The 22,640-nt window shown below is 38.0% G+C and overlaps 1 protein-coding gene across 1 annotated transcript; it reads left to right on the forward strand.

The window, feature by feature from the left end:
* Window positions 1-789: 789 nt before the first annotated feature.
* Window positions 790-21,990, forward strand: TPST1 (tyrosylprotein sulfotransferase 1). The gene is made up of 4 exons (XM_009885154.1): window positions 790-1,634; window positions 8,695-8,893; window positions 19,006-19,056; window positions 21,973-21,990. The coding sequence occupies exons 1-4, from the start codon at window positions 790-792 to the stop codon at window positions 21,988-21,990; spliced, it is 1,113 nt and encodes a 370-aa protein (XP_009883456.1).
* Window positions 21,991-22,640: the final 650 nt, after the last annotated feature.

The following is a 22,640-nucleotide window of genomic DNA, read 5'->3' on the forward strand; positions in this document are numbered from 1 at the left end:
AAACAGGAGATAATGTAGTTACGTGAAAATGTGACAATGAGTGGGATACTGCTATCGTCTGTTCAGCAAGCCAGAGTTATTCTTATACTTCAATTCTTACATGATTTCTAATGTGATTTGTGTGGGGTGTCTTGTTCATTTGTTTTATCTCGGTGACTCTGGCTCAGAGAGGTAATTTTTTGGTCTTTTTCTGTAAAAGCTCAAGAAAAGAAGAGTGGTTTCTTAATAATTACTTTTTTTAATGTTTAGAGTCCCATATAAAGCTCAGAGAGGCAATTTTTTGGTCTTTTGCTGTAAAAGCTCAAGAAAAGAAAAGTGGTTTCTTAATAATTACTTTTTTTTAATGTTTAGAGTCCCATATAAATGATGTCTTTGCTTGAATGTAAAGTTTAACAGTAGCTATCCAGTGGCAGAATTCTTTCAAATATGTTGTTAAAAGGTACCAGAAAACTTCTATGAAAACAGAAATTTTAGTTATGTATTTTGTTATGTTTTGTGTTGCTTCTATGGATAAACAAAAAGGCTTTTCATTATGGGACAGTGTGTTTAGACTTTGCATTTACTGGTCTTAACACAACACTCAGATAATAGTTTTATTTAGCGCTGTCAGGTATTTCTGTTGTTGATTTATCACAGTATTTCTTAACAAAGTTCTAAAATACTATTCTTTTTTTTTCCCCCCCTTGCCAGACCTTAATTTATTTTGGATTAGGATTCCCATGACATGTGAACTAGAAGATAATTTGAAATAGAAGGTTTCTTTATTCTGAAGTGACAGTCTTTATCAAAATGGTTGGAAAACTCAAACAGAACTTGCTATTGGCATGTCTGGTGATCAGTTCAGTGACTGTTTTTTACTTGGGCCAACACGCTATGGAGTGTCACCACCGAATAGAAGAACGCAGCCAGCCTGTGAGGATGGAAAGTGTGAGAAGCACAGTAAGAACTGCTTCCAATGTAAATGCAAACAAAACCTTTGCTTACAACAAAGACATGCCTTTAATATTTATTGGAGGAGTACCTCGGAGTGGCACCACCTTAATGCGTGCCATGCTTGATGCCCATCCGGATATTCGATGTGGAGAAGAGACAAGGGTAATCCCGCGAATTCTGGCAGTTAAGCAGATGTGGGCTAGATCAAGCAAAGAGAAGATCCGACTGGATGAAGCTGGAGTCACAGATGAGGTTCTGGACTCAGCCATGCAAGCGTTTTTATTGGAAATCATTGTGAAGCATGGGGAGCCTGCTCCATATTTGTGTAACAAAGATCCTTTTGCTTTAAAATCCTTAACTTATCTTGCTAGAATTTTCCCCAATGCCAAATTTCTTCTAATGGTACGGGATGGTCGTGCATCTGTGCATTCCATGATATCTAGAAAAGTCACAATAGCTGGGTTTGACCTTAACAGCTACAGAGACTGCTTGACCAAGTGGAATCGTGCTATAGAAACTATGTATAACCAGTGTATGGAGGTTGGTTTTGAAAAATGTATGCTGGTACATTATGAACAACTGGTATTGCATCCTGAAAGATGGATGAGAACTCTCTTAAAGTTTCTTCGCATCCCATGGAACCAAGCAGTGCTGCACCATGAAGAAATGATTGGAAAAGCAGGGGGTGTTTCCCTTTCGAAGTGAGTATGAGTGTTCCTCCTTTACCTTGTATTGGTCTAAGAGGTAAAATAGTACGTTTTGTGTATAAAAGACTAGTCATAACTTGGTTTCAGTTTTTAGGTAGCTAATGATGTCTTGGGAAGCTGATTTATGATGCATATTATCTGGAAAACAAGAATCATTGTTAACTAACAATTTGCAATCTCAGATTGCTCCTGCTAAACAGTTATCCCGCTAACAAGTGTACGGAGCATATGAATGAACATCTAATTGGTCAGTCTAACTTGAATTTGGATCTCTAGTATCAGCCTTACTTCCAGTATAACTTTGTTTTTCTCTGTGCCCCAAAATAAAGCTGGACTGTTTTATCTAGACTAATGTTATTCATCCTAGCAAGATCACCCCTTTGATTTCAGGAACTTAAGTATTGTTGTCAATGCAAGAATGGCCTTCGAGCTATATTTGCCAAGAACATACTCTTCCAGGAAACTTGAGAAACTGTTCCAACAAAATAGAAAGCAGAATTGGCGTGCCTCTCTGTTGGCATGTGCTCTCGAAAGCACAAGTATTTTGAATAAAATTAACCTTGTTGTAAGCAAATCTCTCAGTATTCTTTTCATGCCATATGTGCACCTCATTTAGCTACTTCCAGAAACCAAAATCCAGCTCTGCTTAGAAAACCTAAATTGGTATTGGGGGGGGTAAGTTAATTGTCCAGTTAAACTACTCTTGTTTCTTTGCCACTATTTACAGCTGAACTACTGAAATATGGGAGCTGGCTGGTCTTTACATTGAGGGGGGGAAAAGATGTAAATGTTTGAATCTCTCTTCCTGTTTTTGCTGTGGCAGGTGCATCTACCAGATTGTCTTGTTTAAGTTTCTAAAATACTGATTAAAAAGCCTTATTCCAGCAGCAAGGCATGCCCAGTTAAATTCCTTGGCTTCTGTTTTTTGAATATTCATCACTGGCCAAGTGCTGCTGCATAACAGAGGCACCTTGCACAGCAAGCAGCGTGGGCTGGGTAGAGACATGTCAAACTGTTGAATACAGCGTGATTCCATTTTTTTAAAAACTACAGTTTTGAGAGAGAAAAATTGGGAGGGTTTTTTGTTTAATGCCTATGGAAGTGACTGTGTGGATTTTCTAATATATTGTTGCGGAATATGATTTAAAGCAAATAACAGAATTATTAGTCAGCAGCTACAGAGAGAACTTAGAAAATTTACAGATTTACAATACGGAGGTTTCACATCACCATTCCCACTGAAGAAATATGGCCACCACAACTGTATTCACAGAGCTATGAAGAAGGCATCTCAACCCTTTTTTTCCTATTGTTCATTAGCAGATTGAAGCGTTCTGATAATGTTCACCTGAAGCAGTATACTGTTGTACTTCTCTGCAAGCTGTACCTGCATGTGAACTTCTCTTTAGTTACCTGTATTACATTACTGCTTCACAGTGGCAGCTGAAGGGGGAGTAAACTTACTTTTACTGATATAAATAGGTGGCTGCCAAGTTCTAAGTGCCCTGAAAAATAACTATGCATAATGCCATTTCTAGTAAAGTATTACTACCTTACAGATTCCAGATTAGCATTTTTAAAATTAATGGACCCCTATGCTATAAAACTCAGTAGCCTTACTGAATTCATACGGTTTCCAGTAATACTTCATGCTAAATCTGGTGGAATGGGATGTGAGAAGTTGAGAATACTTGTTCATGTCTCTAAAAATTAAGAAAATGGATTGTTGAAAGTAAAATGTGGCTTTGTGTTTGTTTTTGAATCAAACTTTCAAATTTAAGACAAACAAGTATGAAAGTGTTCTTGTGACCCTCAATTCAATCTGTCCGCTGAGTTCTTCATGCTTTTATTATCTCTCATGAGATGATATGTGAAAGTGATTATTATTTCAGAAGGCTCTGGCAATAGTGGAAAAAGAACAGGGTTATTAGTGTTATGTCTATGGTGTTTTTTATCTAATCAAATACCCTTGAAATAGGTGGTGAGATTTGTTTCTCAGTTGCAAGAGACCTTTATAATTTGATAATGATTTCAGTGACTCAGTCTTTTGAGGGCTGCAGAAAAAACAGTGAATATGAAATTCTCTTAGATGGCTGTTTTGTGTATGTATATATATATATGATACTAATTGAAATGGTGCAGGGGGAGCTTGAGATTCCCCAATCTGATTTCTGTGTACCAGTTAAAGCCTCCTGCTTTTGGCATCCCCAGCTCCTCACTGCCCTCTCGTGTGCAGCAGAGTGCTGTGGCCGGGGATGGCTGCCTGTCTGGGGTTCCTTGCCCAGAGCAGGGGGTAACTGCCCAGAAAAATGACCATTTGAAAAGATGTTTGCTAGGTAGTTTACTGAGAACATTAGTCTGCCACAGCTTAGCAAATTTTGACAGCTGAACAACATACACCTTGCACTAGGCTTAGTTTTCCTTCTGTCCAATTGAATTTGGCTTGTTCTCAGTTGCACCAAAATTCTTTACGGCCTCAGATGTGCGTGGCTGTTACGTTCTGGGTCAGGTTCTAATCAACGTTGTTCTCTTATGACTTAGAATTTCTCTTTGGGCTCACTGGAGAGTGCTTTTTACTTGACAGTGTGGATACTGTCTTCTTTCAGCTGAAACAAAGAGTCGAGCAGTGGGGCTTCATGTTCTGATTAGTAGCTTTCTCCCACCTGATTTTTCCGAAGGATGGGGCTGAAGATCACTTCAGTGATAATCTAAGGAAATTCAAAACACTGCTGTCTATTGCAACTCTGTGTTCTCACAGAGCTTTAATTTACCGCGTGCCTGGTACCAAGTGCTTCAGGCTGTTTCATAATATATATTAAAATCAGAACACTCAAATTATATTACTTTTTTTTTACTGGCAGGAGGAGATGATCGCAAGTATCAAATAATCTGTATTGAAATGTGATGTGCCTTTAAAACTTACCAACACATAGGCCTAGCCTCTGTAGCATAGTAGGGAGAGTATGAAGATCTAGATAAAATTATTTCCTCATTCATCAGCTAGGTATTAGGTAGGGTAGAAAACCTCTGAAGTCAAAGAATGAACTGCTATTACAATCCGCAAAGGCTGTGATACTGTGTAAAGACTTAAGTAATTGCACGGAGAAACCTGTTTCAATCATCTTCTACTCACCATTAAGACTTTCAGATTTTTCAGACAGGCTCAGCATCCGCTTCAGAGGCAGATGCCTGCTCAGGTCAGGTCCAGCATAAGATGCCTCGATGTGTTTTAACTGTTGGAGGGTTTTTCAAAAGAAATCTGATGTGTTTGTTGTCTTGAAATATTTTAAAACAGTTTGAGAAGCAGATCTCGGTATTGGTAAAGGATCTTTATAATGATGTTATTACCTGGTAACAGAAAGTGAATGTTTAGGAATATATTTTTAACTCATCTGAAATAGAAATTAATTATGTCAAATGAAACTTGTCTCAAATGAATGACCCTCTAGGTCAGGGTAAGGCATTTTATTTTCAGTTGTATACAGAGTTAAATTGTATGTGCAGGCTGTTTCTCTTCCAGAGATGATCTAGCCACCCAATGGCTTGCGGAATTCCTCAGGCAGTGAGCTGATTCCATTTTTCTTCTTCCAGTCTCAGAAACCCTTATGCAATAGTCTGTTAATAGCAATATTAGATACTAGACAGTTTGTATTTAAGATTCTGACTTCGTCTGTTCCCCTGGCTGCGTGATTTGAGGAAACTGTTGGCTGCCTTACTCTTTTCTCTGCATTTGCTTAGTAATCCCTGCTTTTTCTATTGCTCCTGCAGCCCTAGCCTCACTGTTGTTCCATTTTACTTAGTATTTTCACCCCTTATTTTGTTTTTTATCCAGCTGCAAGCAGAAACTCTGCAAGGGTTTTAAGGATGCACATCGCAGCATTTGTAGTAGCGGGAAACCTTCTGTGGTTTGAAGTAACTGCCAACGTGGCTGTTCAAGGAATGTATTATGGCTGGACTACATGCTATAACTAGTATTGTTAATGTAGCTCTGGCATTTGCCTCCTAACTGAAAACAGCTGTGGTGACCACTGATGCAAAGAAACATCAACTCTTTTATAACAATTTTTATTAGGCTTATTATGAAAATAGCTGTCTAGGCAAAATTACTTCAGAATATACTATTTTTAATACATACCTTTCGTTTGATTCTTGGGGTTAGTCCTGTGTTCCATGCTACCAGCTGCTTTCAAAGCTGAAACTGTTCCTGCGGTTTTGCAGTGGAGCCTGGAAGCACTGCCCAGGCGGCATTTGCCATGTGTGTACATAATCAAATTTGCCAAGACCCGGTATGTTTCCTTGTTTTGCTCTGTTTATTTTTTCGGGTGTTTCTTTCCTCCTGTCCCCAAACTGTCTTCCCCCATACTTGGGTCTGAAGACTCGTTCCCACAAATTGTGTTTTACTTTTCTTCCCACCTTAACTGAAAGGATAGAAAAGGATTTACACAGAAGACCAAATGTAGTATAGTACATTTCTGAATTGGTGCCTGGGAGCAGCTAAATGTAGTTCCCTGCTTATCTCTGCCAGCTGTTAATCACCAGGCAATGTTTCATGCTGAGCTTATTGTTACCAAAACCTAAAATGACAGTGGGGCAAAACACATGCTTTTACTAAAGGAAGAGGTATGCATATGTGTACTAATTTAGGTGCTAATTGATGTATAGCACCCCTTGTTTTGGGGTTCCAATGAGCTATTAGCCAAGCCCATTACCTCGCTGTCACAGATCACCCTTATTTTAAATGGTCGAATCAATCTGCAGGTTTGGTGAAGGGATTTTGGGTTTGGCTGGCTCTGTCTGAGAGGGAGAGGACTGTAAAACTTTTCAAACACCTAGTGATAAATTTTTCTCGAGGGTCCCAGCCAGCGTGGTTCTACGGACTCCTGACTCTGTGGTGCGTTGTCGTCTGCCTTGCTGCTTTGAGCTTCTGAAACTCAGCTCTTAACAGCGATTTTCTTGCTAACTTGATGTGAAGTCAGATGCTCATCTTCTAATTACAAGGATGAAAAAGGCAATGCCCAGACTCTTTAGTTTGCTATACAGACTTGTGATCTCAAGCCAATAGCTTTTGGGAAGGCTGAAATTCTGTCGCAACTCCCTGGTCCCCAAATCCCATTCTGAGTTCCTGCCTTTGGTTTGAGCTACTGAAAATGGTTGAAGAGAGTAAAGCTGAAAATTCTGGAGGTTGTCATACAGGGTTTTTTTTGTTTGTCACGTGCTTACTCATCAGCTTCCATTCAATACCTTTTGCAGCAATCTGTGAAGTCCCTGCTTGCCAAGATGCTTTCCCCGTGGGTGACTATTTCCCTGTCTGGTTTGTTCTTTGTTGATTGTGTTTAAAGTACTTAGATTACTGACCTTCCAGCGTTGTATGACTAACTTCCTTCCTCTGTCCCGGAAGAATTTTAGTTATGATGACAAGTGAAAAAGAGTAATAAGGTAAGACTGGTGTTAAGATCAAATTGAGTTAATGACTGGCAGACGTACATGCATAGCTTGTAATTTAAGGCTTTCATTGCATAGTACAGTGTGCATCTAAATGGGATGCCTCTTGCTATTGATTTAATGTTTGTCTGCTGTGCAAGGATTCTTCAACCTCTTCTTGGACTCATGAGGTTAACTAGATAACGGTAATCAAACTTTTTCCTCTTGTAAGTTGCTGATGCCAGTCTTGAGAGCAATTTGTCTTTAGTTTAGGCTTCTGGACTTGGAAACTATCCGTATTATTTCAGGAAACTGCCATTTATTTTTCTCAGAAGATGTTTTCTTATATTATGCCTGCTGTATAACTGAAGAATTAGCTGCTTAAAAATTAATTTGAATCTCAGTGTTCTCATTCTTTATCTTGGGTAGATGAGGTACAGGTGTTAGTCCTGTTAGTTTCAAGTATAACAATTTTGTTTTCTGGGCAGTAGAACTTTTTGAAATTAAAATTCTTTATGATGTAAATAAGGCCTGGGAAGGATGACGACTGCAAGTGGATGTGACAGCTGTATGCTCAGCATCAGGTTTGAGGCAGGTATAGCCAGCCAGCAGGAACTACTGATACAGTGGCATACCTTATAGTATTGCAGTGTAGATGCAAATATTCCTTTAGGCAAATTGTATATATAGAGCTGGTTTTTAATCTGCCTTAAAAGAAAGATAAATCTTGACATCCAGAATGCATGTGAACTCTTTGAGTTCAGAGGAAAAAAAAAAAATTTAAATTACTCTTGAGTAAAAACTCAGAGTTTTAAATTACTCGGTCTGTTCTGAGTCCTGCTAGCCTGTTTCAGAAATAAACACAGTAAAGAAGTTGTATGTGTCTTCTAATTTAAAAGAAGCAAGAAATGTGGGAAAACAAAGTGATGCCAGATTTCTTCCCTTGAGAAAAACAACAACAACAAAAACACACAACAAAACTAGGGTGACAGAATGAAAATTACTTTAGGGCTGTTGATTAAATGAGCAACAAATCAACTATTTTCTATATACAGTACATAGGATGCTGCTACGATTATGCACTTGCCTTTAAGAACTGTGTAATGACCAAACATTCAGTAAAAGGAATGATTATGAAAAATATTATTGCAGTCTGTAGCTTTCTGTCATTTCCATAGAGGTGTCTTTTGTTTAAGAAAAAAGTTTAGTCACAGCATGGGGGGGGCAGGAATAAATGGCACATGGATTTTAATTTAGAATACAACTTTCAAAAGCATTTATACAATGAAACAGCAAACGTGGGAATATGCCAGTGGGAAAACAGCTTTATATGTAGGTGTGTGCATACTTTTCACTTAACAGCTCTTTGGCTTTCACTGCAGTCTTTATGTGAAGAACTTGTTTCAGTATGTTCTGCATGAAAGCCTAAACCAGAAAGTACGCATGAATGTTGTGCTAGTTAATTCTCCTTTTAGCCTTATGTAGTAAAACTTCACTTCCCATAAGCTCTGTAGAAACATGAAAAATTGAGGGGGGGGGAACCCCAAACAAAATAAGCTAAAGGTCTTAATCCTGGTAAAGAAGCAATTCTTGGTTGGAATGCAAAATATAACCTTTCTTTCTCCCTCCACAGGGTTGAAAGATCTACTGACCAAGTAATCAAGCCAGTCAATGTGGAAGCACTGTCAAAGTGGGTTGGGAAGATACCTGCTGATGTTCTGCAGGATATGCCTGTGATTGCACCCATGCTAGCAAAACTGGGCTATGATCCGTATGCCAATCCACCAAATTATGGAAAGCCAGATCAAAAAGTTGTGGAAAACACAAGGAGGGTAAGGCATTTTTGTGTGTTTAATTATTGACCAAATGGATGTGAGCTATAGAGCAGAAGAGTCTTGTGTTTTGTTCAAGTTTGTTTCTAATACCTTTTTGATACTTTCCTTGCTGTGGGTGGAAGAAGAAAGAAGTGTGGGGGACCTCAAGCACTGAAAGTCTGGTTCCTGCTATTTGTCTTCAATTTGGTTCGTGTTCCTTTACCCCAACCCCGGGCTTGAGCTGTGTTCTTTGGTGTACGTAGCTGATCTGCTTGAGAATCATCCAGATAGTTGGGGAACTACTTAGTAATGGAAAAAGCTATCTTTCTCACCTGGGCATCAAACTTGATTGATAAGCTCAGCTTTTTATACATGACATTTGGCAGAAGCTCTGTCACAAAACCACACTGCAAATGCTTGGTAGAGTTTGAAAAGTGAGCCATGGAAAATGGCCCAAGATGATAAAAATGTCAGATTTTTCTAATTCTTTGCTGTCCTTTGTAGAACAAACAAAAGATGGAGGAAGGGAGGAAGGTCTGGTGCTGATTAACCTAAACTTAAGGATTTTAGTCTGAATTTAATGTTATTGGAATTTGAGTAGTTAGGCTATACAACTGTTTATCCCTGGAGGTATCCATTGAAAAGCTCATTACCATTGTTTGAAATAAGAATAATTAACTCTTTACTTCTGTTTATTAAAAGAAGGTGACTTGCTGCTGCAGCAAAGTAATCATTGGAAAAATTGAATTAAACAATTTAAAAGGACTGTCTTCTATTAGCCTTCCGATATTAAAAAGAACCGGGTTGGTATGCTGATGGACCTGAGGAAGCAAGTGAAACATGGAAAAAAAATTGCTTTTTGTGAAGTCTCTAAACATTTTCGCATTATTTCTTTTTAGAAGCTCTCCCTGGGAAACTTTCATTAAGCAGTTGACCAAAGGATGGCAGGTTGACTATTTTAATGGTTGTTAGCTCAGCATGGAAAAGGTAACCCACCTTTTCTGGTAGGGGTAGTGGTTAGCATTTCATAGGCTTCCCGGTACTTACTGTTTTAAAACGCTCACAAACAAACTTTTCTGCACTGAATTCAACCCCTTTAAAAGAAAAAGAAGTGTTCAATACTGTTTCATGGAGCCTTGAAAGCAAAGTCCTCATGCACTTAAATGTACATACTATAAAACAGTGACTTGGGTCCAAATTTGTATTGTAGTACAATAATTTAAGGTTGGTTATCTCTTACTAATACAATTTCAATAAGCTTTTACAGTATGGTGGCCTTTCTGAGGCCTCTGCCTGTGCATATTAAGCTCCGTCTGAGTTACAAAAATTGTATGGATTTCAGTTGCTTACTGTTGGGTGGCTGCTTGAAATCTATCTCAGTTCAAAATGCAAGAGGGAAATTCAGGTAATAAACAAAGCTGCAAGCATACATTAAAAAAAAAAGCCTAATTTAAAAGGCTAAAGTGTATTGAGGCTTTTTCACAAGTTTGCTTTGAAGCATAATTAGTTTGTTTACTAATGTTAAACACAGCTGTGAAAAACTGGAGGTTGCTTGTTATAGTTGATTCAAATATCGCAAGCATATGGAACACTTGTTAGTATTTTGACTGCTATTTTAATTTAATATTTTTACGTACAGCCCAAGATAGCATTTCAATTTTGTTATTTATGTAGTACTCAATATATATTTTCCTAGTCACTTGTTTTTTAACAAAATTACTTTTGCATTTATGATTTGCATAGGTAAAATGAGGGAGATGTCCTGAATTAAGACTAAAATCCCAAAAAGTGAAAGGCTAAACTTCAAAATTTACAATATTCCTTTCAAAAATGGAGAAACATAAGCCTTTCAAAATGTTGTACCCCAAGGAGCCATTTCAGACGATGGCTCAAATCAGTATTCGGGTTTGCATTTGGGCAGCTTGAATTCCTCCCCAGTCACTCTGCTTTGTTTCCTCCTGCTGGTTCCCAGCAAACCCCTGCCTGGCCACTGGGTCCTCTGTCTTTCTCTGTGACTATGGAAACGTCGATGTCCTGACTTCCTAGGGTTTCACGATTTAAGGCTTCCCAACTCCCAGACCAGTTTGCTGTTTGGCTTACCTAATTCTCAAGGCAGCAGGCTCGTATCTATCCAAGTGCCAGGCTTCCCGGCCATCGTGCGTCTTGCATAGTAAGTTGCCAAAGTGCTGGCCACTGGGCTTGGCCTTAAACCAAGTAAGTTTTGAAACAACTAATGTGCTGGTTGGTGATCAGTGGGAGCTGACTCACTTCTGAAAAATGCTTTGTTTTGTTTTCCCCACAGCTTGATTTTGTTTTTATTTGGAGATGGGGACGGATATTTCAAAACATTTTAAGGTGTTTCAGAAAAGTAGCTTGGGGAGGGAAGGAGAGAGATGGGGAGAGAGAGGGAACTGTGATGTGTTAGTTTTTGCCCATCAGGGATAGCATATGCTGCCCTGTGGGTTTCCCTGTCTCTTCCATAAACCTATGCTAATTTCTTCCTTGCTGCTGCAGCTTGGAGAAGAGGGCATTTAAAAATAAATAAATAAAGTATCTTGATCTAGATTTTTCCAGCCTTTAGGAACCAGCACCTGGCAAGTTAAGTGTGTTATTGGATACTCTTAGCTGGTGAATTTTTAAATTACTGTAGCGCTACTTCTGTTCTTGCTGTCTTTTTAAATTCCTTCACCTGGGATAGTCTTTTGCAGACTTTTGTACTGGGTATATTGTTGGAGGCAAAGCTGTCCAGATAAAATCTTCCCAAAGTTAGTCTTCAGTACATAATAAGAATATATATAAATCTTGCATGTAACCACTTATTGCTTCACTTTGTGTTTGGAAGCTGTTCTATTATATTTCTGTTTGTGGTCTCCGAGAACTTTAAACGTAACACAGAATTTGAATTTCATTCATTGAAAACCTATAAAGTTTAGGCAACTAAAGCAGAACTGTATTTTGTTAGTATAGTAACCCCCCTTAGAGTAACTAACTTGAAATAATGTTGAATTATCTGACACTTGCTACTCCAATACTGTCGTCGTTTGTTAGTCCACTTAAAATGGCAGGTTAGTATAGTAACCCCCCTTAGAGTGACTAACTTGAAATAATGTTGAATTATGTGACACTTGCTACTCCAATACTGTCGTTTGTTAGTCCACTTAAAATGGCATGAGCTAGCACTTCAGATGAAGTGCTGTCTGGCAAACAGAAAGCAATAGTAAGTGGAAAGGATGGATTTTTTTTTTGTGTGGTTTTGAGGGGGGGGAATTTTTTCAGTTTTCTGGGGCTTATGTAACGCTGGCTTAAATTGATTGTGGCAGTTGGAACAACAGGGTGGAAGCTCAACACCACTGAAATTACTGGCAGGGGAGATTGTAACTCCACCTAAAGATGGAAGAACACTGTGTCATCTAGTTCATTGCTATCAGATACGTTAAAAAATAAACAAATCACTTCTTGTTGTTATGGAGAATTCTTGTTTTGTATGACTGAAAGCATTTTTATGCTGTACATACAAAATCATAAAGATGAGTGGAATGAAAATATGAAAACTTGGTCCGGATACAAAACATACTCATAGCTAGAAAACCTCTTTTGAATGCAGACAGGTGAGTATTTTATGATTAGAAGTCTGTGTATTGCCCAGTTGTAGAAGATAATTTAAAAAGACTCCAGACTGCATAATGTCTTTGTTCTAAAATGTGCTTAAATGCTGCTTCTAGAACTGCATTTATACTACACTGCACTAACTGCACTGAACAAAATCTTCACTTCTTGGAAAAGACTACAAATTAGATTTAACAATTCAGTTCAGCAATTTCAAAGCTGCTGCTGTTAGTCCTGAAGGTAAGAACCAACAGTGTGAGGGTGCCTAAAGAAAGGGCTAGTACTGGAGAAAAATGGAAAGGAATGGCTAGTGTGGTGCAAAATATTAGCTTCCCCTATACTGTCTAAGCAGTTAAGCTCTGTTCCTGTTTTTCTTTTTTCCTCTTTTCTCCTTTTCTGTCCCCCTGCTGGTGACTTGCCATATGTACAGGTCAAATTTTTTTTTTTCTTCAGTCTGGAAACAAAATGATGATTCTCACCAGCTGAAGTGCAGTGCTTGAATTAGAATTTCTATGTGCTTATAAGTAATGCAAGGAAAACAATGCTCTCTGCTAAATTAGGATTTTTCACTTTGTTGCCTGCCTAGGACACCAAAATGGTTAGGTTGGTTTTCCGTGCTCCTGTAATACAGTACAAAAATAGTAAGATGTGAGCAGTGTTTATACTCTGTCATCTTGGTTCCGGTTTTGTTTTAGGAGGTAACAGAGTGAAGCTAACTTCATCTCCTCTTACATTGGTCCCTTCTAACCCTGACCGTTCTGTGATTCCATTCTGTGATGTTATGAACTAAGACATCTCTGATGGTATCTGCACTGGTGAAATACAAATCTAACATGAGTGTAACAGATTTTTCTGATGTTTTCAGTAACAAAGCCATTAACTTTTTGTTTGTCAGGTCTAACATAAAATAGATAATGTTATCTTTTATGACATTTTATCTTGTCTCAGTTAAGGAATGCAGAGCAGAGAGAACAAGGTCTGAATGTTGCCCTACTCAGCAGATCTCTCTGCATATGACCTCCTCGAGAGGCAACCTTTAGTTACTCAGTGACTACAGAATTGTGCTATCTTGTGTTTTTCTTGTAAGTCTGCTGGTCTGTTCTTTTTGTTATAATGATTGCAAGGGTCCCTTCCTTACAGATGCATAACTGACTACTTTTTTTACCCCTAGAGTTTTAACAAATTTTACATCCTGAACATAAAACAAAAATAACATCCTGTAACTAAAAGGAGTTTTCATCTGCAAATGATGCAGAAAATGCAAATAATTAAGCTGTGTGAACTTGTAGCCCAATTACCATATAACGAATTACAAAAGTAGAATCACTCCACATTAGAGGAGTGTCTGGTATGTCCTTATCAATATTGTGAGTTTGTGTAAAAGTGTATGTCAGCAGTTAAACAGAATATACCACAAGTGGAGAACAGCTCGTAACTGCAAGACTGACTTATGCCCAGTAGAAACTGGCTTATTGTTATGATTGGCTAAGTGGTTTCCTCTCACATCTGTAACATATTACATCAGATTTTCTTTGGCACATACTTCCCACTAAATGAATTTATATGCTTGGAATACATATTCCAGTCACTTCTTTTAACTTCTTCATGAAGTTACGTTCTTTGCCCTGGAGAGATCGAGAGACGGAAGTGTACAGAACTCCATAGAAAAAGCTATGGTTTTCATCATGACTGTTTAAATACGTGTGGCGGCTTCTAATCACATCCGAAAGCTGTTATCTATCTCTGGTTTATGTTCTGTTGATGGTATTTTCTGCAGTAACATCTAGAGGGAAAAACAGAGTTCTACTAACTCCTGTTTTCATGCCTGTTTTAAATTGTGGGGAAATGTCTCCTGCTGTTAAGAGCTGAGATGTCCATGGCAATCATGATTTCAAGACTTTGTTTCTGTCTTTAAAACCTCAAATACAATCTATGATAAAGAGTGCGAAGTATATTTATACTAATGCATGAGAATAATTACTTGTGCTGTCCAAGACGTGTAATTGTGAAGGTATGCTGTAACGACAGGCCACTTAAGGCCTTGCATCTTTCTTTATGCTGGTTAACTTAAGCATAAAGGCATTTGGCTTTGTGGGCATTTTCTCTGATATTTAGAACAAAAAAAATGGGGGTTTTATTTCATCTGTCTTGTGACCACCAACAGCATAGACTTTCTCAGTGTCCTTTAAATTTAATACCCTCTTTAGTGGGTGTTTCTTCCAGCATGTGGATTCCCAACTGCGTTGTTTTTTTTCCAGACGTGCTAATATTTTTTTTTTAACCAACTATGCATATATATGATTACTAAGATGTACAGAGTTATTAACAAACAAACTACAAAATTAAGTATGGTTGCAAAGTGCTTTTTGGCAGATGTTCATAGGCCTGTCTAAAATCTTGCTCTCTCTGATGTTCCTACTGGATAAATGTTTACATCTCGGATGTCCCCTTTCTTGGCAGCTCAAACAAAGAGGTGAAGAATTGTGTAAACTTTGTAAGCTACCTTAAAAGTTAAGGAAAGTCTGAAAGAGCAAGATGAGGGTACCCCCATGTACTGTGCAATAAAGGATTGTTTCTAGAAAGGGGCTCTGTTCTATTTTCACCAGTGTTCCTTTTTTTTTTTTCCTTTGACAATGAAACATCGATAGCCTTGTACTCTGCAACTTTGATGTTTTGAAAATCTGCCAAGCCCAAGTACACTTAATTGCAGGCTAACTTTTAGACAAAAAGACCCATTATCTCTGTGTACTGGAACTGACCAAATAAAATGTGACTCTTTGTAAAACAGGCTTGAAAGTGGGTGAAAAGGAGTGCTTTAATCTTCGATAAAGATGAATTACAGGTTACACTTCTGAGTTACACTTCTGTTCTTAAGTTTTCCTTGTGTGTTTCTAAGGGTTTTCTCAGACAACTGGATGTGAAACTTGTTTTCTGGTCTCTTTTTGAGTATAATATGCATTCAGTTTGGCTATAAGAGTGTGGTTTGGTTTTGTTTTTAATAGAACAGCTTGAATACTGCCAACACTGAACAACAAACTAACACAGACTTCAGATTCCCCCTCTTTTGGAAATCCATTTGGACTTGCAAAATAATTCCCTCAAAAATGGTAAACACCATTTCTGCTCAGTTTTACTGAATTCTTGCTTAGACTGGAAATCATTCCAATGTCCTGCTTCTGCCACTCTCTGAATGATGTGTTTTAGACTTAGAAATTGGTCAGTAAAGAATTTTGAATCTGAAACCTCTTAATTTCTTTGGCTGCAGATGGAGTCATTGTTCTTAGAATTTCTGGATTGCAGTTGGTCCCTGGGTTTGGATTCAAAAGGGACCACTTACTGTTTTTGGAACTACTTTAAACCAGTTTCTATGCAGACTCAATCTTGACAAAACCAGTGTTCTAGATAACGTCAGTTCTGAACCAAAAGTAGGCACGCTTGTGTGTTAAAACTGATCTTCTTGGGCCTGTCACTGGTTAGATTTGCCTTTGTAAATTGTGGTGTGTAAATTGTGATATTCATGTGAGTATAATATCAAATGCCCCTGAAACATTTTCTTATCTTTCCAGGCTATGACATTAGTGTCATTTTTCTTAATATTGCTGATGGATGAATACCCTTGACTATCTGCTGTTAGATGCTTATTAGGAGTAAATGCTGTTCCTACAGAGGGCATTACAATGGGAAAGCCTTTAAAGCAGACATACATACAGATATAGAATATAAAAATTAGACCAATTTGTAATTGCAGGAGAAGGAAAGAAGGAGGGTTCCAGAGACAAACGTGGTTTTGGTCACTCTGGTTCTGAATCAGTCACAATGTACCACCATCATCAGTCTTAACTGGTTTTAAGAATTCCCAGATAATGACTGTAGTGGTTTGCCAGAAAAGGTGAAACCTGTCTGTTTCTTCTAATGTCAGCACAAGTCTAATAAAAGATACTGTTTTTTTTCTTGTAAACCTTGCCTAGGTAGGTTGTTCCGTCACATTTTTTTGATGTGATAATATTGTTGATTTGTAACTTATATTTCTGCTCTCTAGAACACAGCCTGCATTTTAATGGCTTGGTTAAAAGCTGAAAATATGAAATACTCTCCTTCATTTATAAATATTTATAGTATATCTAGGCTCTAGTAAGCCACACAATGAATTTTTGACCAGTGTGGCTTTCATTAAGGTTTCCATGGAAATTATAGTACCCCCTGGCTGAATATAAATGAGAGCTGTGCCTATCATTTTGAATGTCAATTTTACCTAAAAGATGGAATATCGGAGGGAACAGAGTTCTGCGCTGTATGTGTATAATAATTCCTGCTCTCATGTTGGGACTTAGTGAAGCCTTGTTGTTTGGATATGTTTAGCCTAGTGATAAGGAGCGATGAGAACTGCCAGCTCCGAAGTCCACTCCACATGAGTCACGGTTTAATGCTCTGGGGCTGTTGTGGGGTGAGGCGTCTTATGGGCAGGAAATTCTGAGCTGACTCAGCTGCAGTCCGAGTGCACTGCAGTGTATCGACAAAATGAGTACGTCTTTGTGTTCTGGTCATCTATTCATAGGAAAGCTGAGAAAATGGATATTGTTAATGAGCATCCCTTGACTTCCCGAATCTTCTTCCTTTGATGTAGTTTGTAAACCAGGGGGTGCAACTCTGAGTGAGGCTTTAAATTAGACCCATTTCCATTTTATGGCTTTATAGAATTTTTCTAAGGAGCTTTGTGGCATTTCATTTTTATATGATTACCGCTACACAAGACTACAAAGAACTTGTGACACTAGGGTGTTTGGTCTTTTTGGCTCAGTAGAGAGGATGGTAATACTCCAAGTATATTTCATTTTGGAAAAAAAAAAACAAAAAACAGAACCTTTTTTTCACCCTTTGGAATGTATTCTGGTTTAATCTCAGAAGCAAAAGGCTTTTAAGAAGCCTCTCTGGAGAGAAGACAATATGTTGCCAATTTATTTCCTAATTGGCAGATAGTGGAAACTCTTGTTTGGTGTGGCTGTTGGTATGTTTGAGGATATTTATTGCTTGCTCTTTCTCCGAACAGCGTTGTTTCAGAATTAATATTATGCTCTAAAAGATTGGAAAATGTGGTAATGACAACTTCTCATGAAGCCAGGCTGGTAATGAGGCTACAGTTGTAGAAATTCATTATTGTAAGAGTTGCTGACTGTAACCTTGTGACAGCCCTACTAGTAAGTGAAGCTCTTCTGTACTTATATATGAAGCTATTCAGTCTATCCATATATTAGTATAGAATAGACTATTCCAGTTGGAAGGGACCTACAATGATCATCTAGTCCAAACAGGAAAGAATTATCCCACTGTTTTGGTTTTTTCTTTTTACATTTCTGTACCTGAAAAGCAAATAATGGTATGAAAATAATAAAGGAGATCTTAAGTCTTATCCCACTCTGCATTCTCCCTCCAGGAGCTGGTGATTTCAGATGTGTGGTTACAGCCTGTGGGGGAAGGAGTTGGGTGTCTGATCTCAGGCAGTGTGTTTGCTAACTGACTCAAGGTCTGACACAGATTACGTGGGGAAAATTGCCAGTAATGTGTCTGTACCTACTATAATGGTGCTGTGTATCTTTAAGGATTAAAGCAAATGTACAGACATTTCCTGGTACCTGAAAATTACACCAGTTGCATATGTAGAATAAAGGGGTAGATATGTGTAAAATAGGGTAGGAGAAGATGCTGATGCTCCTTGTGTTGACCATTTTAACAATGCTGAAACCTAAGTGGTTACCATTTTCACACTTTGTAGTCACACAGTCTCCATGAACTAACTCAAAACTAACAGAACTTTCCTTTGACAGCATAGTAAGATGGGATCAGTTGTTCAAGTGTGATACTTTTGTTTGTGTGCATTATATATATTTTGTACATAATAAATACTGTGACACATCAGAAAATGTTATATTATGTGACATTTGTCAAGTTTCTTAACTGTAAAATATAAATGTTTGAGAACTGAATGCTTCCTGGCTGTTATATCAGTTCCGACAGGTAGCTCTTTTGAAACACTTTAAACAGAGAAACTTTTAATTGTGAATTGTAATTAAGCCCAAAGGGAAATCAATTTATTGAAGGTGCTAAAATGTGAAGCAACAGATTTGTTATAGATAAACTTCAAAAAAAGTATGTATTGTAGCAACTCACTCCTACTGTATTTAATCATCCTGTTAAAAATCTTTTTCTAAAAGCATAGCGAATGGATTACACAGGACTTAATTAATAATTTGAGCCAGCTTGAAATGCAATATGAGTTTTACCATTTTAATGCAAACAAGGTTAGAGTGTTGAGTGCAGAGCAAGTCTGGGACTGACTATTTCAGACAGCCAAGCCTCGTCAATAAAACTTGCTTTTACAAATAGATTGTGCTCAGTTTAGGTAATGTGTTTTAGCATTATTGGATGTTAATAACCCGAAAGAATTCCCACCCTCCCACAAGCTCTTTAGCATTTCGAACAGTAGTGAATGCTGGCTTTCAGTAGGATATTGTTTTTTGTTTTTGCAGGTCTATAAAGGTGAATTTCAGCTTCCTGACTTTCTTAAAGAAGTGCCACAGGTACAGTATTGGATTAGTTTTCCTTTTTGCGGATGTAGCAGCAAGTCAGTATGCAACCAGTCTTTATAAACCACTTCTTCATAAATTTGATTCTGTGTTATCATAGAACAGCTGACTAGAGATTGTAGGAGAACAGCTTGTCCATGAGATTGAAATCTCCACTGTTCTTGCACTCAGCAGTCCCAACCCTCTTTGGAGTGTCTGTGTAACACCAATGTTAACAGTACGGTGCTTGTAAGCCTGAGCTGGCTGAATATTGCTGTGAAACTCAAGGAAAGTTTGACTGTCTTTTGTGTAGCCCAAACTGCAAAGTTTGTTATTTGTAGAGAAGCTTTATCTTTCCTTGCATAAGGAGAGGTTTAAAGCCGGTATAGTAGAGAGCCGAGGTATTTCATGAGATATTTTTAAAAAGAAATAATCAGACAAAACAAACAAATCCAGTTCAGCAGCAGATAGTGGTAGTGTGTTGATTGAATAATAAGTGAGCTACTGAACTTCAGGTTTTACTGAGAATTCATAATCTACTACCCTTCAAATGCTGTTAATTGTCATCAGCTACCTAAGGGACCTAACCTTTGCAACAGCGGTTGAAAAAGCAGAATCCTTATCATGGGGCTCTCAAACTGCAGGGTTTCTTGATACCTTCCCCCAGCTCCTCTGTGCGTGTGTGGGAGGTGTACTTCCAACCAAATGCCCTTTCCTCGTGGAGATGTGATGGAAAAGTTTGGGGCTGTAACCGCTAGCCTGGTTAGGGACATGGGAGTTCAGTTTGGAAGATGGCATCCCTTGCTGCTAGGCAGCTCTTCTCTGGCTCCTGGAGGTGACAGAGCAGACAAGAGGGACTTGTTTCATGGAGCTGCCTGTTGGAGCGCTCCCAAGCTACTTCTGGAGTAGCCTGAAGGGCTTCTCTCTGTGTGGGTTGTTTGGGTTTTGGGGTTTTTTTTCCTCTCCAGTGGGTAGTGCAATTAACTCTCACTTCCATCGCCTTGCAGATTTAAGCTCTACTAATCCAGCCATGAAAAATCAAAGCAGATGTTCTAGACAAGGAACAAATAATTTAATTCACCTTTATCAGAGAAATAACAAAAGTATTTGTATTTTAGTGCTTAAATGAAATATTTTATATGAAATAAGCAGAACATGTAGCAGTTGGTTTTGTTTTCTTGGGTAAGAGCTGCTCAACTAGGGTCATAAAAATACCAGGTTTTGTAGGTTGTGTAATTGCTGGTAAATGTCTAAATGCCATGTAAAGTGCTCTCTGTGATTTGATAGAAAAACAGGAAGTGGCTCATCACTGTTACTGTCTCAGGGTGTGTTCAAGTAAAGCTAAGTAGAAAAAGATTTGGGTTTTTTTTTTTTTTCAATTCTGCATATACAGGAGTATAGCACTGCAGAATTGGGAGAGAAAGCATTTTTAGGGGCGCTCTGCCTCCAGAATTGTGCATTTCCACTTGCTTTACTTTAGATTTCTACTCGATTTCCCATCCCAGAAGTTTATTTAGAATGTAAGTATAAGTAGCCTATCAAAAGTAAGGTAATTTGCAATGTTTTTACTTTTGAAAGAAAAAAGGCAACAAATAACTAATGGGCACAAGCTTTCTTGAATTTGGATCCCCAATAATAGGAAAGGACTCTTTGATTATGACTTTTGTTAGAGGTAGAGATGGAAGAATACACAGGAGAAACTATGACATGCAACCAAATCATTTTGACTTACTCTGTTCATTCAAACAAAAATTAATTGATTAAAAAGGAAAATCGGTTTCTTTTATTCCAGCCAAAGAAGACAGTAGAAAGGAAGTCTCGTGGCAAGATAAAATGAACACGGATCAGTAAAGTTGAATAGCTGTAGTGTGTGTTTCATGTTTCCAGAATATAACCTTTTGCTGTGGACACCAAATATTTCTGATAAAATCTGTGATCTGTAACGTGGGCTTTGCTCTCTTACTGGATGTTTGCCTGCTCTCACCCTTTGAACAGTTAGTGCTCATGCTTTGCAAACTGTGCTCAGCTCATAGAAAATCATTAAGAACTTGGCATCACGCAGCTACGTGTGCTGTTGCTCACAGCATTGTCCACTCTCAACTGCTGGCCAAAATGTCGATGCAGCTTAGCGGCAAGACAACTATTTAAATGTGTGCTGCTTAAAAGTTACTGTCAGCAAATTATACTGAGAAATTGTGCTGTAGTGATTTCTAGTGCTTTCAAATGCAATTATTGTGGTTATTTGAAGATTATCTACAACCTTACAGATAAAGTTGCAGCATGCGTGGCTGCAGGCATAGAGTGTGTCAGAACAGAAGATTAAATATTACTGATAAGGATTTCTGGAAAATGCAGGGAGATGAGCTCTCTTTAAAGTTTAGCACACTGTGTATAGATAGTGTGCTAGCAAAATAAATGATCCCTGATCTGCCTACAGTATCTAATAAACAATCCTTCATCTGCCTGCAGTATCTGTTAGTTAAATCACGCTGTTTGTATATTGCAATTATCCTGTGATACATCAAAAGAACTTGGTCCAGTATTTCTAGTGAATGTCCTCTTTCAATCCGTATGATAGGGAGGTTTTCAAGGGGACTCTGCTAAATTTCAGGAGGTGGATTTATACAGTTAGTGTGGTATGATTAGGGTATGTTCCAAACTCTGAGCACACTTATCTAAAGTAAAGAAAGATCATCTAAAAAGGAAAAAGTTTCGTGAAATAGTAAGACAATATTGCTTAATCCATAAAAACTGATACTGGAGTTGAAATTGATGCCGATAGTGTTCACCTTTAGCGTTCTACTAAAGATAAGATTAACATAAAGTAACTAAACAGCTAGATGGCTTTGAGTGCAAACACTGGTGCTCGTAATGGTATTTTTTTCCTCTAAGCTAAAATAGCTAATTTCATTTTCATTATTTACTTAACAGACTGAACCTATGGAGTAGAAGATACAATGGATATTTCTTGCACAGAAGGTAATAAAATAGCCTGCAGTCCTGCTTATTTGCTCTTCTTGATTTAGTTGATTTTTTTTTTTTAACTTTAAAGATTCTGGGTAATAAAAATATGAAGATATGGATCTTGATTCAGAATTGGTAAAAATCACATTGAGGTAAGTCCTAGCGATGAGAGCTACGAAAGCGTAGTTTGTGTGCTTTAAGAATCACAGTGCATCTCTACACGGCTATGCTATTGCATTGTCAGCACGATTTTAGAGCTTGAAATTGAAAGGAGGATGTAAAACGATAATACTACTTGGCCAGGCATTCTGTAGCAGAGTTTCTTGTTCATTTTAGTATCTGTGTGTTTTTTCAGTCCTATGGCATACTTGCACAACAGATTCAAGTCCCCCTTTTAACAAAATAGTGAAACTTTAAAGATGACTCTTAACCATCTTTGTCTTTTGTTCTTAAATCAATTGCCCTTTCTAGATAGAGGAAACTGCTAAAGATGAGCTGGTTTGTATCGTTTGTTTTTAATATGTTCCATAGCCAGTATTTTCAATAAGCTGCATTTTAGTTGTTGAATTAACAATGGCAAGATTGTGCAGGGACCTCAGTAAATTCCAGACTAGTTAGCGAATGAATGGTGCAAG

Source organism: Charadrius vociferus, unplaced genomic scaffold, assembly GCF_000708025.1.
Source record: "Charadrius vociferus isolate BGI_N301 unplaced genomic scaffold, ASM70802v2 scaffold54, whole genome shotgun sequence".
Taxonomy (NCBI): Eukaryota; Metazoa; Chordata; class Aves; order Charadriiformes; family Charadriidae; genus Charadrius; species Charadrius vociferus.

Excerpts from the sequence above, each read along its gene's own strand:
- TPST1 (XM_009885154.1), top strand. The coding sequence starts at position 790 with ATGGTTGGAAAACTCAAACAGAACTTGCTATTGGCATGTCTGGTGATC. Across the intron at positions 1,635-8,694 it reads GGGGGTGTTTCCCTTTCGAA|GGTTGAAAGATCTACTGACC; the intron begins GTGAGTATGAGT and ends CTCCCTCCACAG. Across the intron at positions 8,894-19,005 it reads TTGTGGAAAACACAAGGAGG|GTCTATAAAGGTGAATTTCA; the intron begins GTAAGGCATTTT and ends TTGTTTTTGCAG.